Here is a 14,093-nt window from a genome sequence, read left to right as displayed (position 1 = left end):
CCTTTCCCTTGCCACTCTTCAAACGGCACCATTCGGCACCAAGAATGCGGGAAACGAACAAACACCAATTCGACATTTTTGTGTTGGTATCAACCAGCACGAGGTTGGTTGATCTAAACGCGCCCGGATCATCCTCACGTTGAGAGAACTTAGTCAGTGCTGCGCAACTGTTAGCCTGGTGGCAAGCTGTATATTCGTCACGTTAAGAAGGCATGCATCAGATCCAGCACATTGAGATTAGACTATTTTCCGTCATAGACGATGTTATATTTTAGACTACTACTACTACTACTACTACTACTACTACTACTACTACCGATGATAGTAGTACTACCTGTAGGAATAGGAGTACACCAAGTACTCGTATGTCGCACCAGTCATTGGCCGGTGAGGATGCCGGAGTGTTGGTATTGGAAGATGGGAATACAGACCGACTCACATTCGAGAACACCGTCCAGTACCTACGACCACGACCATGATGGTTATGGCAATTGAAAGCTGGGGACGCTACGCCAGAGCCTCCGTCTGGGTAAGATGCGGAGTATGTTCACCAGGATCCCCACAGTAGTCCAAGAAGCGTGTCCGCAGTACTGCCGTGCCAGGGATCGACTTCCTACAGGGACCTTTCACGCTGAATGACCTAACCCCACACTGTACTTGAGGCCCTTTAAAAACTCCATAACGTCTCTAACGCTCCACCGCACGGTGGTGTGTACTGTGGCATGGTCGAAGACCTCACCTCGAGGCCATAACATATGCAATGACTAAATCAACAACCTGTCTAAGTCAACGATTCGGTCGACCGTCAAGACGATCAATTACGATGACACAACGCAGAGTGATCGGTCGTTGACAGTGGCAGGACTTATCTCGCCACCACCGCTGTACAAAGACGACAGGGAAAGGAACGAGAACAAAAGTTGAATGTTGGCAAAACAGTAGCGCGCGCCCATAAATCCAAAAATAGGTGGTAGGAGTTGTGTCAATGGCCCATCTTCTGTCCAGCAGACGACGTATGATAATAGCAGGGTCACTCATAGTGGCTATAGGTAGTACCGGGGTAGAGTAGTCGTGGACTTACTGTCTTCACTGCTGGTCGTCATCATCATCGAATTATACTCGGTGGTGGGTCTTATGAGTTTTGGCATAGTGAGAAGGGTATGTTAGAGAGACTTTTATGGACGTATGAGTGACGTCTACAGCAGTCAGTTTGATAATTCGCCCGAATTTTCAACAATTTACCCACTTTTTTTCAAAAAAAAATAAACTTTTTACCGACTAGTTTGAAGGAATCACCGAAAATTGCAATAAAATATATGGTCTTTTCGAAAAGAATCAACCTCAACTAACGACATCAGGAGTGAGTTATTGAAAATTTGTGCAAAAGATAAAGTGACGTGGAAATGCTGTAGTGTCGACGTAAGACACTTTGTGAAGGCTCCTCACACCGTCGCCCGTAGAGTACATGTACCGCAGAAAGCCTACTCTGGCCCTGTAGGCATCCTCACAGTCATAGCCTTACTAGAGGTCACCACCAGTGATGGCAGTACTGAAGCGGTGTATTCCCTAGCCAGGGGGACCCGTACGGGTGGTGAAGGGCCCACGGTACCATAAGCAGGCATTCCTCTGGGCACCCCACTCGCCTCAGCTTGCCGCGCCAGCCCTCACAGAGGTGCAATCGCTTCGGGCTAGAGTCTTCGAGCTTGAAGGGGAACTTAGTAGTGGCCACAACGGTAGAGTCCCGGCCTTGGAAGGGGTCAGCGGCACACTGTTCAATGAGGATGTCAAACGCGAGTTTACTGGCTCGACGCTCTTCCATAAGTAGAGACCACACAAGGGGGAAATCAACAACCCTGTTTGTTTCGACAGGTCCCTACCCGACGATACGGCATCGATGGAGGCCACAGGCGGCTCGAAGTGCCGCGGTGGGGAGCCTTGTTGTGAGTTCGTAGTGGCCATAGTCATCGCGCCCTACTCAGGACTGCCCTGCCCTCTATCGGTTGGTCAGTAAACTTATTCCTGGTTAACTCATAATTGAATTCGACTTATCCGAAAATGAGATGCAAGCCTAACAATTAGCTCAACCACCCCTATAGGTTCCAACTGGATCGCCATCACCACAATATCGGATGATATACCCGATGGTGTTCGAGTGGCTGCAGACACTATGTTGACCACAGGGGAATGGTACTTAGCAGCTGCCTAGTTGAGCCCGCCTACCTCCCTACCAGGTGTATGGTAGTGGCTGGGGACAAGAAAGGACCTACACAGCTCTGGTCTGAACTGAGGGAACACGCTGAGGCCTCAAGGGCCGTCTTCCTCAATGATGAGGATCAAGTGACCGTGGGGGGCGACTTTGCAGTGAGACGCTCCTCGTGTTAGCAGTAGTAGGCATGTCCAATGGTATCAGGAGAGGCTACCGTGGAAGCACTTTGGGCGGAAGAATGTGGCTTACCTGTAGAGTATCTTTGTTCACTGAATGATCCGTAGTGGACCTCAAGATACGCCCTCATCCACGGAGCGAAGAAAGTTTTTGATCTAGACGATGATAATATCATATACGCCGATAGCGTACAAGAGATAACCAAGGGCGACTTCATGGGCTACTGTGGGGCCTCAAGAGAAACAACAGGTTGCCCCGGGAAACATACTGTCACTATTTCTGCCACTTCTACCGTGCCTAGTGTCTTCAACCCTTATAGTAATAAAGGCTCCGTCCTATGGACAACACTAGTCCTCAACTAGGTACAGGTATGGTCCCTGGTCTCGACAATGCGGAGACTGTCCTTTGGCCCAGGGGTTACCCACTTAGTTATATCCGTCGGGACCGGGCAACCACCACGGCGAAGCCCTCTAGTACATCAGGTGGTCGCTTAGCCGGTGTGTGGGGATGTTGTACGGTCAGACACTTGGACACGGGAGATAGCCGTGGTCCAGACCCTGGCCGATAACGACCCTGATTTCGATGCGATATACCGCTTAACGCGTACGCCATGGTCTTGGGTGCCTACCTTGAGACGGTGTTAGGGCCTCTGCCGGTGGATTTCCATCAGCTCCAGACATCGGCCTTCCTCCTGGCTCCTCCAACCTTCACGCCTCTCAATGCACAGGCGTGTCTCTTCAAGGCGTACGATGCCCTATGGGGACTCTACCTCCCCGTCACTGTGAGCATCTATCCCTACTCTATCGTACGGTCACACCTCGAGCAGGTCCATGGACGTGTCAGCGACATATGGCGGAGCTTCGTAGGTGACTCACGTTACCGATCCCAAACAGGTTAGCTATCCCACAGGTCCTACAGAGGCTCTTATGGGACCTAGGGGCCTCGGTGGCAGTAGCTGGTCGCACCTGGGTCAGACAGCTTAGGAATTCACACGACTATCTCGCTGACTTCATCGCTGAAGACGATGTGATGATGGTCATCCTCATCGTTGCTATGCAACTGTGGATAGGTGTACAAGAAGGCCGAGGCCATGATGAGGTTTCTGGTCGGATGGACCCCAACTAGTGGTAACCCTTTCCTTGGGTGCAACTGCGCAGTCCTGGGTATCAGATAATTTGCCTGGACGCCTCGAGGAGGTGTATGTAGAACTGTATCGTCGAGGCTTCGTGGGAGAAGAAGAGGTGGACCTGCAGTTGTTCTGCTACTTCATCGTGGCGGCAAAGCTGAAGTTCATCAGGTCCACCATGTGCAGCGATGGATAGAGGCCCTCACTGGCCTTGGGTGAACTGTTGCTGCCGAGGGATGGAGCCCTCGAGCCCTGGTCTAGGTATCGATGGCCAACTGTTGTATCCCCCACTACTAGCTGGGCTGAGACCTCCAATATAGATGGGCCCAAGGTCGCACTCCCTCGAGGGGTACCTGTTGTAGGGGTCCATAATGGTGGGAGCATTCTGATCGGCTTGGTCCAAGGATGGTAGCAGGCACATGTAGACGAACAGTCCGTGTGTGGATAACAGGCATCAACGGCATGATAGGCTCCAACATCGCCAAGGCCCTGGTCGGCCCATGAGTAGTCTTTACGTCAGCTCTGGACACAGGTTAGACTATCTCACTCCGAAGACCCCACGAGGCCTCATTACACTGTGTTCGGGTTGGTGCGGTATCGGGCTAACCTTGGCAATCTTGCTGGCGTGTTGGAAGACGTCCACTTGACCTATGGCGATCTCAGTGATGCCCAGCGTATACGGAGTATCGTCCAAGGTGAGGCTCCTCGGCCCATGAGGGGGGGATGATTCATCCTTAGAGGTCCGGCCGCATCTAGTGTTTCACTTTGCTGCCCAAGGAATCAATGGAGTATCCTTCCAGTCTGAGTCCCTCACCTATCAGTCGAATGTAACCTCGACAAAGCTCTGTCTACCAACAGCAATACGGGTCTCAGGTGGAAGGCACCTCTAATGTGATGCAAGCCCTTCGAGGGAGTGGGGCACGAGTACTGGTGGCAAGCAGTAGCACGGTGTATGGAAGTACATAGTAGCAGGTATATGGTGGAGGGGCTGTAGACTCCGCATAGGTACCTCAGACAGTGTAGACTATATAGGCCGGCCTATTCCCGAGTCGGCACCGATGAGCCCGGTCTCCCCCTATGGTGTTAGCAAGGCGGCCACTGAGATGATGTGCTTACAGCAGTACAAAGCCCATGGTGATGAGGTATCGTCATTGGATGATCATTGGGCTACGCCCAGGCACGCACTGTGTGGCGGTCCGCTTGTTCATTCACGTGTCGCCTGGGGGGACTGAGGCCTTGGCCTTACAGGAGTTCTGTCGTCAAGTTGCGGTGATTGAAGGTGGCAAGCAGGAGCCGGTCATAAGGTTAGTGATAGCAGCCTGAGCTGATGGGGACGGGCGTCCGTCAGGCATGGCGCTCTGAAGACTCGACGAGACACAACAGATGTCCGCGACTCGGCCGAGCAGTTTATCAAAGTACTACTTGTAGCATGTAGATGGCACTTGGTAGATCGGGCGTCTAGGTCTTGGAGAGCTCAGCCCCAGGAGAGGTCTACAATGTGGGGAGCTTCATGGGAGAGGCCACTGGGGAGGATGAGCACAATGGGGTTGGGCAATTTGGCCATGGCTCGTCGTACCCTCCCCACTAGGTATTGTCAACTGAAGACCTCCTTAGTTTGGTGTTGGAGGAGTCCCCCATGGGGTCTCGGATCGAGCTGAGACAGGATGATAGTAGGATGAGGGCCTACGATGAGGCGGTCCTTATTGCTGACAACGCCAAGGTAGGAGAGCACTCGTGGGGATGACGAGGTTGAGGGCCTTGCTAGTTACGCAATCTCACAGGATGGACACCTGCCAATGATATTCGACAAACTGTCAAAGATGTCCTGAATTATTGGCGGAGCGAAGTTGCTCGACGATACCCAGATGCCGCGACTGACCACTGGCGGTCCCCTACGAGGAGTGGCTAGTCAGGTTGGAGACTGTGTTCCATGGATGATCATTGATACCAATTCAGTCAATGGTGTTTCCAACACTCTCTTGTACTGTTCGAGTTGTAGTCGGTCGGTGGCAGGCTCCTGGACACATGAAAGAGTACAAAGCCACCTTGTGCCAATGCATCCAGCACCAGGCCTCGACCAGCCTACTCGTAGTAGATCCTTACAGGCTTCCTCTACCTAGGAGGTTCCAACTACTGTCAGGTCGAGCCTGAGGCTCTCGTTGGTGTGTATGTGGCCCGGGTGGTTGTTAGGTCGGCCGCATGTCGCAGTTGAACTGTTTCCTAATGAGCCTGTTATTGACTGCTCGAAAAGGGCCTACCTTGCGGCCTCTAGGGGCCCGATGCCTAACAGATGGGCCTCTGCCCAGTCATGGTAAGGCAGTATGGATGTTCAAGGACAAGCCCAATACTCTGGCGGATAGGAGGATACGACCTTCGACACTCAAAAACCGGTCTACGAGGAAAAAGTGAGCGGAGACTCTCCCAGGGGCGAGGCAGTGGCATCGATTGAGCGCCCCTCAGTTGGCCCTACTACAGCACGAAGTACTTCTCGAAGACGTATTATCAGACGGACTTTAATAACCCGACACTGGACAAGTCCAATACGAAAGTCCATATTGTATACGAGCCCTTCGCTGGTGAGTTGGATGGGGCCTGTGGCATCGCGTGGTATTGGTCCATGCTAGAAACTGATGTCTACATTACTCTGCGGAATGCCCTTCAACGAGCCTTCCCTGGTATCACTGTAACAGGTGGGGCCTACCCATGGGCTGGTTATTCCTAGCTTTGTGGGCTCAGGAGAAGGCTTCTCGACGGCCTCCGATAAGGGCTGGTTTAAGGTCTATCGCATGAACGACAAGAGGGTTCTATTCTGTGCTCAGCCGCAGTCTTTGACCCCGGACAAAGTGAGCTATTCAACTGACTGGAGAGTACCCTATCAATAATATGCAGGCTAAGGAGATGGGCAGGACCTACGACCGGGACTCCCCTGTCATTGCTGGCTTACAGCCAGGTACCAGTGTGTATGATCAGACGCGGCGTCTATGCCCTTGTTTAGATGACCTGTTGACGGACATGAGGGCCTTCCGGAGGCTTTTGATGGCAGTAGGGGAGTGGTGATGGAAGGCCTGGCTCAGCATGAGGACGTTTCTGGCCCGATGTCGGTGTTGTGTTAAAGGGCTCGGAATTATTATGTTATCAGTAACGTACCACACCATGGATTCATCACAGTCCTCGTCCATACCCTCTCCAGCCTCGGCAGGGTGGTCCTCAGAGCCGAGTGACCGGTCGTCGGTCCTTGACGCTGGGGGGCTGACCAAATGGGCTGAGGACACCAAGCTGGCTCTGAAGGCTTTCAAGGCTCTATCCAGGGACTTCACCCCACCTCTGGACCCCAGCCTGCGAATTGACGATGTTTCCACATCTGTTGATATACAATTCCCATCACGCATGGTGGAGGCAAATCAGATCCTGGACCGGTGTATGGAAGACGGCACGGACCCTCCCACGATGGACGAATTACGGGAAGCCCGAGCACGCAGGGTTGGGCACCTGGCATCGGAGAAACTGAAACATGACTATGGTGGAGGCGAAGTGAGGAAGCCCTTGAGCCACATCGAGGTCCGCAGGGTAGCACCCTTCAAGGCCAACCGTAGTGGTCTACCCTCGGACCACGCCAAGCTGGTGAAGAATGCAGAGGAGGACCTCCTTGGTCGAGAGGATCTCCACAGGATGCCAGATGGCAGTGAAGTGGTCATAACAGTTGACGTCTACCACACTGACCAACGAAACTTCCGTAAAAACGATCACTACGAGTCTTTCGAGGTCCTGGGTAGTCAGACGTTGAAGGAACTTCGACAATCCTTTAGTTTCTCTGCTGACAGAGTGTTTGATGGGCCCAAGTACGCCAAATCAGCCTGCCTCATTATGGGACATACTGTGTACACGGACTCTCCAGAGGAGCCCTCGGCCAGCGACAAGTAGTATATCGATCAAGCGTGAATTCCATAGAGTAGTGCCAGGTTAGTCGACTATGAAGGCTACATCAAGAACTGGCTACGAGTCCACGATGCTAACTTCACCCAGACACAACGAGCAGGTCTTCCCGAGGTCACTTTCGGCGAGATGCGAACGACTACGGTCCAAGAGGCGTAGCAAACAGGTTTCTACTGCTTATATTCTTAGGGTGCTTTGTCAGAGTGGATCGCCTCTATCGGTTGTCCCCGAAGGCCCACTCAATGTGTTGTTTCTACCTGCACTATACCAACGAGGAGGAGCGAATTTACTTCACCAATGCTACCGTTTTGGACAGCCGTGTCCATTCGCTGGTAGTAGATCGTCGCTGCAGTGGTGCAAACTGTGTGCGCTCCCCTCAGCTGAGCTTGAGAGTTCCCTCACTGATTATAGGAGTTGGCATAGAATTCTCATTTTGTCATCAACATATGTGGTTGATTATTCCTACACTGCATCGCTGTTTTCATGGGAATCCTCTGTCGTCGTCATAGGTGCGTGAAGTGTACCCATTGAGGACATTCCAGAAGCAGAAGTTGTATTTGAAGATGTGTTCGGTAAGTCTGCGTTCGGCTGAGTGTCTTTGGCAGTGTTGGAATATATTTTTTGTTCATCGCTTCCCTCGGAACTGGAAGTTTGCATTCGAATTCGGGTAGGATTCTCCGAAAATTCTTCAGAATTTTATTTGTCGCCAACACATGTAATTGACAATATGCATATTCTCCCACGCTGGTATCCTCAGCGTCTGTGTATCTCTTTAGTTGTGCAACAGCGCATTCGCCAACATGGTCGTTCTGAACGACCCCGTACTGCCCAACAACCCCACCTATTGCTGCAAGGCGTGCTACAGAAGACTGCGATCTGATAACACTGGCCATGCTGTCAGGCCGGACCAAACTCGTAGGAAAAAGGCGACCTCGGGGGAGGGAGTTTTCCTATACTTGTGCTCTGTTGCAGATCTGGATACGACGCGGCAGCCGATCATCACGTATAACTATTATCAATAGCAATAAGCGTTTGTTTTTCATGTGCTCTGTTGAGTAGTAGTGTACTATAGCTTCATGGTGTGGGGAGGCCTGTCGGCTTGCTGTGATCTCGGGCTTGTCTGTTGAGGAAACATTCATGCTTATCGCGAGTAGCTAGGCTAGGTTATTCCTTGTGAAGAGGAATGTGGTTGATGGTAGAAGGCATCCCAGTGGTCACGTCTTCCTAGTGTGTCTCGAAGGGCCCTTTGGGGCTCTGCTATACATCCTCGTCAGGGTGCTTCATTGGAGGTTTAGATATTAAATAAGGTATACGATAACCATGAACATTATATCATATGTTAATATCATAAACTAGTATTATATGTTATATAATTATGGGCACTCAGCAAACGTAGTGCAGTCAGCCTTGTCCATAGCAGTTAAGCGTGGGAGAGCATTATCGTCATCAGTTTGCGGCTAAGACCATGGCCGTCCTGTTTCTCTATGAGTAGACCCCCGTTACCTCAGTCTAATACGTCTTATACGACAAACTTCCTTCCCTACATCATACCAGGCCCCGGAGGGCTCCTCCGAACTTTCAGTCGTCGGGAGTCTCGCATGAGTGATGGCAGTGATAGTGGGGTAGACGGCAGTGACCGCGACGAGGACAATGAATTCGGGCTTGTCTCTGGGACTAGCGCGGGGTACGGCAACACATCCCTTGAGGCCTGCCGCCTTGTATGGCCTTGCTTAGGCGCTACCATTCATCATCAGAGCTGCTGTATCGGTCGATGTCGGGCGTTCTGAGCACGGGCCAAGCAACGCCTAGGGGAGGGGCTTACAGTAGGGCTCGGGTCACATGCGTAGAACTGGGTCTTTCACGGAATTCCATCATTTCGCTGCTGTACATGAGTTCAGTTTGACCGCAGCGTTTGTGTATTGCAAGGAGGTTTGTATTACAACGCATAATCATGTACTTAGTTTTTCCGTTTCGGCGACGATCGAAATTACTAGATTCTGGCAGTGGCAGGCTGAGTAGTGGTGATTCTACTGATGATAGACGATCCGTAAGAATCACCTCATTCCCCCTTGGGTGGTTACCATTCCCCTTAGATATCCCCCGATAACCTCGGTGAGCCCCTGCTGCCCACGGTGACTGAGGGAAGGGCGCTAGAAAGCTTCGATAACGACATGGTCGTGCCTCGACGGAGGGCTCATACTCTGGACGAGTACCGTGCTTGGTTGTTTTCTCACCTGTGATGGGTTCCAGGTCGGACCCATACGGGAGGTCGAACGAGCTGTACCCACCGCCTCGAACGAAGGAAGACGCCATTCGTCGTATGCGGAATACGCTCGTGTCTACACTCGTTCATTCATATCGCTGCTTTGTATGGGTGAGTTGAGGCTCGAATCGGATGCCTTCATTTTCTGTCATCTCCTATCGTTAGGCCGTCGTTTGCATGGTCGTCGTCTTAACTGTATCGTATGCAGCGCTCTTCATATGGGCCCTCACGGAAGTCTTCATTATGCGGAAAGTACGAATAGGACGACTTGGAATAATGTTGATAGCATACTCGTGCATTGTCGTGGATGAACTTATTGGTTTTTCGATCAGTCAGACTGCGACCAACCGCTACTGCCATGGGTGGAAGTGTACATGGTCATCACGTTTTTAACAGACGCCTTGCAGAAAGGCCTAGAATGGATTTACTGTCGCATAGCAAGAGGCGGCAGACCCTTACAGGATTCAGGTTGGCGGTCACCAATTACATCTACTCCATTCGTCATTCAGATCCACTTCCGTCTTTGATAGTACTTTTCCGAAGCATCATCTCATTATTTTACCCAATATGGTTCGGGTAGGAGTGCCACTAAGCGGTCGGCAAGCTGAGAGTGCTTTCAGATACGGCCTGCATTTACTATCGCTTACTCGGACGTGTTCGAGAACGGCGCCAAGTCTGTACATCCTGGTGCAGTGTTTTGTATGGGTCGGTCTGCTCGTGTGGTCGGTGGCCCTACTCACACTATTCACTGTACTCAGTTTCCCTTCCTACTTTGTTATTTCTATATGGTAGGTATCCCTCACTCTCTGTCTTGTGAAAGCTGGGTGGATCCAAGGGCCTGGGGCGGCCAAGAAGGGTAGGTTAGTCGTTGTTGCATAGGGCCATGTGAATGGTGAACGATGATGATGGTGGAAGGCAGTGTGGGAAAATATGCACATGGTCAACTGCATGTGTTGGCGATAATATGAAAATTCTGAGAAAATTTCGAGAAATTCTCATAGTTTTCTGCACACTTCTACCCGAATTTGTATGTAAACTTTTAAAATTAGTGAGGAAACTTTTGAGCTCAGCTGAGGAAACCAAACATATATTCCAACACTGGCGGCAGGTATCATAAACCGTATTCGGCTGGTCCCCGCGGGCCCTAATGAGGGTACTTGTGCTATCTGCGCTAAGGACATGAGCTATGATGGTGACGAAGAAGGCTTAACGAGGAGGACTCTCCTTTTGTTTCTAAGCGATCATGATGAGGACTATTCGGCTCCCCCGACTGGCGGGTTTAGCACTAGCAATGTGAGTCAATCTCTGGGGGTGGCAAGATGCCTTGTAGTTGATTTTCAGACCAGAGTCGCGTCAGCAGACCATCAATATGCGGCTTCGGAGTCGCGGTATCCGATGCTGCGAGAGCTCGTCTGTGGTCATCGCTTCCATCGAGCATGTTTGAGTCGGTGGCTGAATACGTCCCACACTTGTCCAATCTGCCATCTCAATTTGCATAGGGCTTATGACATCAATTATGACGTTTGAAGTGATGTCGTCGTGATGTGAAGAAGGAGTGGTATGTTTGTAATTGCTTTGTTTGGCAGACCCCCTCTAGCCTTCTCTTTGTCCTATTGCTCTGTTTAAGAAGAATATCATTACTGCATTCACCAAGTTTCGTGACGATCTCGTTGAGTCTATCCTCGCGTTCAGTCCTACGTTAATACCATCACTACTCTTCTCTCGACTGAGCCTTTTGGTCTTGGGATTGTATAGTTGATACTCGTCAATAGGCGGCGCTTCCCTTCATTTGATGCTCTCTCGGTTGTCTCCTACCACCATAGGAGTGCAGCAGCGATCAGCAGTAGGTTGCTACTCATCTTGGACTTGTCATCCTGTGCCTCATAGGTATTCCTCCTCCTGAGCCGGTCATTCAGTCGAGGGCCCGCTCAGGGTGTGGTGGTCATCCCAAAGGACAGGGACTTCCCGGACCCGCAGGATGAGGCCGGTATGGAGATAGACCCGTGGCACTTTCATTACTTCGGGCCCCTCAGACTTGTTCGAGGCTGGCTTCGTGCCGGCTAGGTTTGCCCGACCGGTGCTGCCTGAACTTAGACGGATTCATAATCTTGAGCCTGATATGATTCCTGAGGTCTGGTTCAGCAGCAGCAACTTCGCTCCGCTCAAAAACATTGATAATTTATCAGGTCTATGAGAAGCTGGCGGACATGGCAAAGGAAGATCCGTCGTCAGTTGAGATGCACTTTGCTGATTGGGAAGCTCTGATGCGGTAGGAAATAGTTTCGAATCGCTTCGCTCCGCCTCGGATTTGTACCCGAGCGAAGGTATACCATCAAGAACCAACACTGCCTCATGCCAGAGCAAGTCGCCTCCATCATTGCGAGCCTTGCGAAAAGCAAGATGCGGAATAAGGAGCTAGTGCAGGCGCTTAATCACAGGGTAGGAGGAGCCGTACTACAGGCACATGCCTAAAGTTGGAGTCTCAGATTCGGCGTACCGTTCATGGGCTTACATCAATAGAGCCGATGACCGAGATGGTCTATGCTTATCAGGAAATGGGCTGGAGAGCTGCTACTACTATAAGGGCTTTTGCTAAGGTAAACTTCCATCTTCTCATTACGGCAGTCGTCAACTCGTTTTCGAATAGCTCACTAGCGGTCCTGTCAGTTCTTATACGGCACTAAAGCCGGCATTCCGATAAGGCAGGGCTTCGGTCCTCATGACCTGACAGGGTTCACTTGCGCCTTCTCGAGGTTGCATATTAAACCGAAAGGATGCAAAGTGAGTTCGATGGTTAAAGTGACGACCGACGTGCAGTGTACAGGTTTTTGAAGTTATGTGGAAGGACTTTGCGACGAGTCAACTGCCGCGGTTGGCGAGACAGATGGACCCCCGACAGTTAGCAGCGACGCTCAACGCCTTCGTGCAGGTGCCTAAGTGCTTCATCTGCTAAGTGGGGTGCTTTGCTGGTCACAGGTTGACTATAGGGCCGATAATGCGTTTGATATTACAGCACGGAAAGCAGCAGCTAAGCTGGGGATATATAATGAAGCGGGGAGTGGGCAGGACCCGCATAATGGTGAGATGAATACAAGTGCCGCTGATCCCGTTTCTGTGGCTTTCACAGTGTTGTTCGGATGTAGGCTTGGGTTCCTCGGTTGAGCTCGGAAGTTTCCCCACTGATCACAGAAGGCTACATTGAAATTCGGGTGAAGAATATACAGAAACCGATGACATTCCCAAATTTCCTCAGAGTTTTTATATTATCACCAATACATGTAGATGATCACGTGCATATTTTCCCATATTGGTTCTTACGACTATCATGTGTCCTCAACAGTAGTGTGTCGTTGATAGTACTACTGTTACAGTAGGCTACTGATGCGTAGTCGTGCCTTATATGTGTTCAGATTGGCGACCGAGGGATGTGGCTCTTCTCATCAACTCCTATCACAAGTTCCGGATACGTCCTTTGCCACTGCTAGCCGCTGTCTCTGACTACACTGTTGCCAATGCAAAGAACTTCTGTCCCCATTCGACCTCTCTGGTACGCCTCCCTAGGGACCCCTTCAGCTCTATGTTTCCTTGGTGTAGGTTGTCAGTGCCTTGTGTCAGCTGGACTATAACGACAGTCGAGTATTCGCTGCACTAGCGCCTCATATTTGTAGGGAAGTTCGATACTACGACGCTCAAGTGAGAGAAAATGCCGTGACTGGGAATCGAACCTGCGTCATGATTCTAGGAGGTAGCGATGGTCGCTCATGCTTATGCGAAGATGGGTTACCGGGAAGAGGTGATCCATAACTCGCTTCGCTCCACCTCGGAACGCGGTCTATCTCAGGTCCTTTTTGAGCGGCTCGGGTCGATGTTCCTCCGTCTGATAGGAGAGGCCGAGGGGAAGGCGTTGAGTATGGTTTGCTACGGGTGAGGCGTCTCTAGAGGGTCCGATCGGCTCAGCTCTTCCCTGCCAGGTTCGCCAGAGCTGATATCAGGCATCCAGCCCTCGTGAAGGCTCTTAATGATGAGATCATCTTCAGAGGCACTGGTAGGGTTATCGTCGTGTCCTTTTTATGAGGAGCTACTTACTCTGTCACAGTCGTGAGGTTCTCTTTGATAGTGACTGAGTGTCCGCTGCAGTATAACCGAATAGATCCATAGCCAGCAATTTCTGATATAGAATTCTGTCTCAATGTCACTAGATTCGGTGGCTATGCTATCAAGCAGTGAACTACATGCATTGCTGAACATCGATGGACCGCCTACTACTACACTTTTCAATCTCAAATTCAACAAATGCAATATCGTATTGGAAAAATGAAATTGGATTTCCGAGCGGTCTACGGAAATCGAACTCTCATTTCGAATTTGCACTTTCATTCCATGAGAAA

The 14,093-nt window shown here is 50.9% G+C and overlaps 5 protein-coding genes across 5 annotated transcripts in view; all 5 read left to right on the top strand.

Moving 5' to 3' along the window:
- Window positions 1-2,490: 2,490 nt before the first annotated feature.
- Pmar_PMAR023022 (hypothetical protein) lies at window positions 2,491-2,986 on the top strand (the record flags this gene model as incomplete). The annotated part of the gene is made up of 3 exons (XM_002771862.1): window positions 2,491-2,701; window positions 2,746-2,865; window positions 2,906-2,986. Coding segments are annotated over 3 exons (412 nt in total), but the record flags the coding sequence as incomplete, so codon positions are not given.
- A 7-nt stretch (window positions 2,987-2,993) lies between these two features.
- Window positions 2,994-3,508, top strand: Pmar_PMAR023021 (hypothetical protein; the record flags this gene model as incomplete). The annotated part of the gene is made up of 2 exons (XM_002771861.1): window positions 2,994-3,245; window positions 3,293-3,508. The coding sequence occupies 2 exons, from the start codon at window positions 2,994-2,996 to the stop codon at window positions 3,506-3,508; spliced, it is 468 nt and encodes a 155-aa protein (XP_002771907.1).
- A 406-nt stretch (window positions 3,509-3,914) lies between these two features.
- On the top strand, window positions 3,915-8,464 carry Pmar_PMAR023020 (nad dependent epimerase/dehydratase, putative; the record flags this gene model as incomplete). The annotated part of the gene is made up of 20 exons (XM_002771860.1): window positions 3,915-4,001; window positions 4,042-4,204; window positions 4,248-4,336; window positions 4,383-4,467; window positions 4,515-4,643; window positions 4,687-4,813; window positions 4,858-4,924; window positions 4,972-5,055; window positions 5,098-5,229; window positions 5,523-5,597; window positions 5,700-5,914; window positions 5,970-6,199; window positions 6,246-6,352; window positions 6,399-6,459; window positions 6,721-7,426; window positions 7,469-7,597; window positions 7,645-7,774; window positions 7,952-8,014; window positions 8,219-8,357; window positions 8,415-8,464. 20 exons carry the CDS (start codon window positions 3,915-3,917, stop codon window positions 8,462-8,464), a joined length of 2,868 nt encoding a protein of 955 aa, XP_002771906.1.
- Window positions 8,465-10,272: 1,808 nt separating this feature from the next.
- On the top strand, window positions 10,273-11,149 carry Pmar_PMAR023019 (hypothetical protein; the record flags this gene model as incomplete). The annotated part of the gene is made up of 5 exons (XM_002771859.1): window positions 10,273-10,281; window positions 10,326-10,397; window positions 10,498-10,561; window positions 10,814-10,982; window positions 11,047-11,149. 5 exons carry the CDS (start codon window positions 10,273-10,275, stop codon window positions 11,147-11,149), a joined length of 417 nt encoding a protein of 138 aa, XP_002771905.1.
- Window positions 11,150-11,497: 348 nt separating this feature from the next.
- Pmar_PMAR023018 (conserved hypothetical protein) overlaps window positions 11,498-14,093 on the top strand; it is a gene marked incomplete at both ends in the record, with an annotated part of 5,862 nt that continues 3,266 nt past the window's right edge. The window contains 14 exons of the mRNA XM_002771858.1: window positions 11,498-11,548; window positions 11,593-11,692; window positions 11,739-11,836; window positions 11,892-11,974; window positions 12,030-12,144; window positions 12,192-12,302; window positions 12,373-12,486; window positions 12,530-12,634; window positions 12,682-12,844; window positions 13,116-13,252; window positions 13,300-13,398; window positions 13,448-13,498; window positions 13,547-13,629; window positions 13,677-13,750. Coding sequence (XP_002771904.1) covers window positions 11,498-11,548; window positions 11,593-11,692; window positions 11,739-11,836; window positions 11,892-11,974; window positions 12,030-12,144; window positions 12,192-12,302; window positions 12,373-12,486; window positions 12,530-12,634; window positions 12,682-12,844; window positions 13,116-13,252; window positions 13,300-13,398; window positions 13,448-13,498; window positions 13,547-13,629; window positions 13,677-13,750 — 1,384 coding nt within the window. The remainder of the gene's footprint in view (window positions 11,549-11,592; window positions 11,693-11,738; window positions 11,837-11,891; window positions 11,975-12,029; window positions 12,145-12,191; window positions 12,303-12,372; window positions 12,487-12,529; window positions 12,635-12,681; window positions 12,845-13,115; window positions 13,253-13,299; window positions 13,399-13,447; window positions 13,499-13,546; window positions 13,630-13,676; window positions 13,751-14,093) is intronic.

This window comes from Perkinsus marinus, assembly GCF_000006405.1.
Source record: "Perkinsus marinus ATCC 50983 genomic scaffold scf_1104296962378, whole genome shotgun sequence".
Lineage (NCBI taxonomy): Eukaryota > Perkinsozoa > Perkinsida > Perkinsidae > Perkinsus > Perkinsus marinus.
This window is presented reverse-complemented; position numbering and strand designations above follow the sequence as displayed.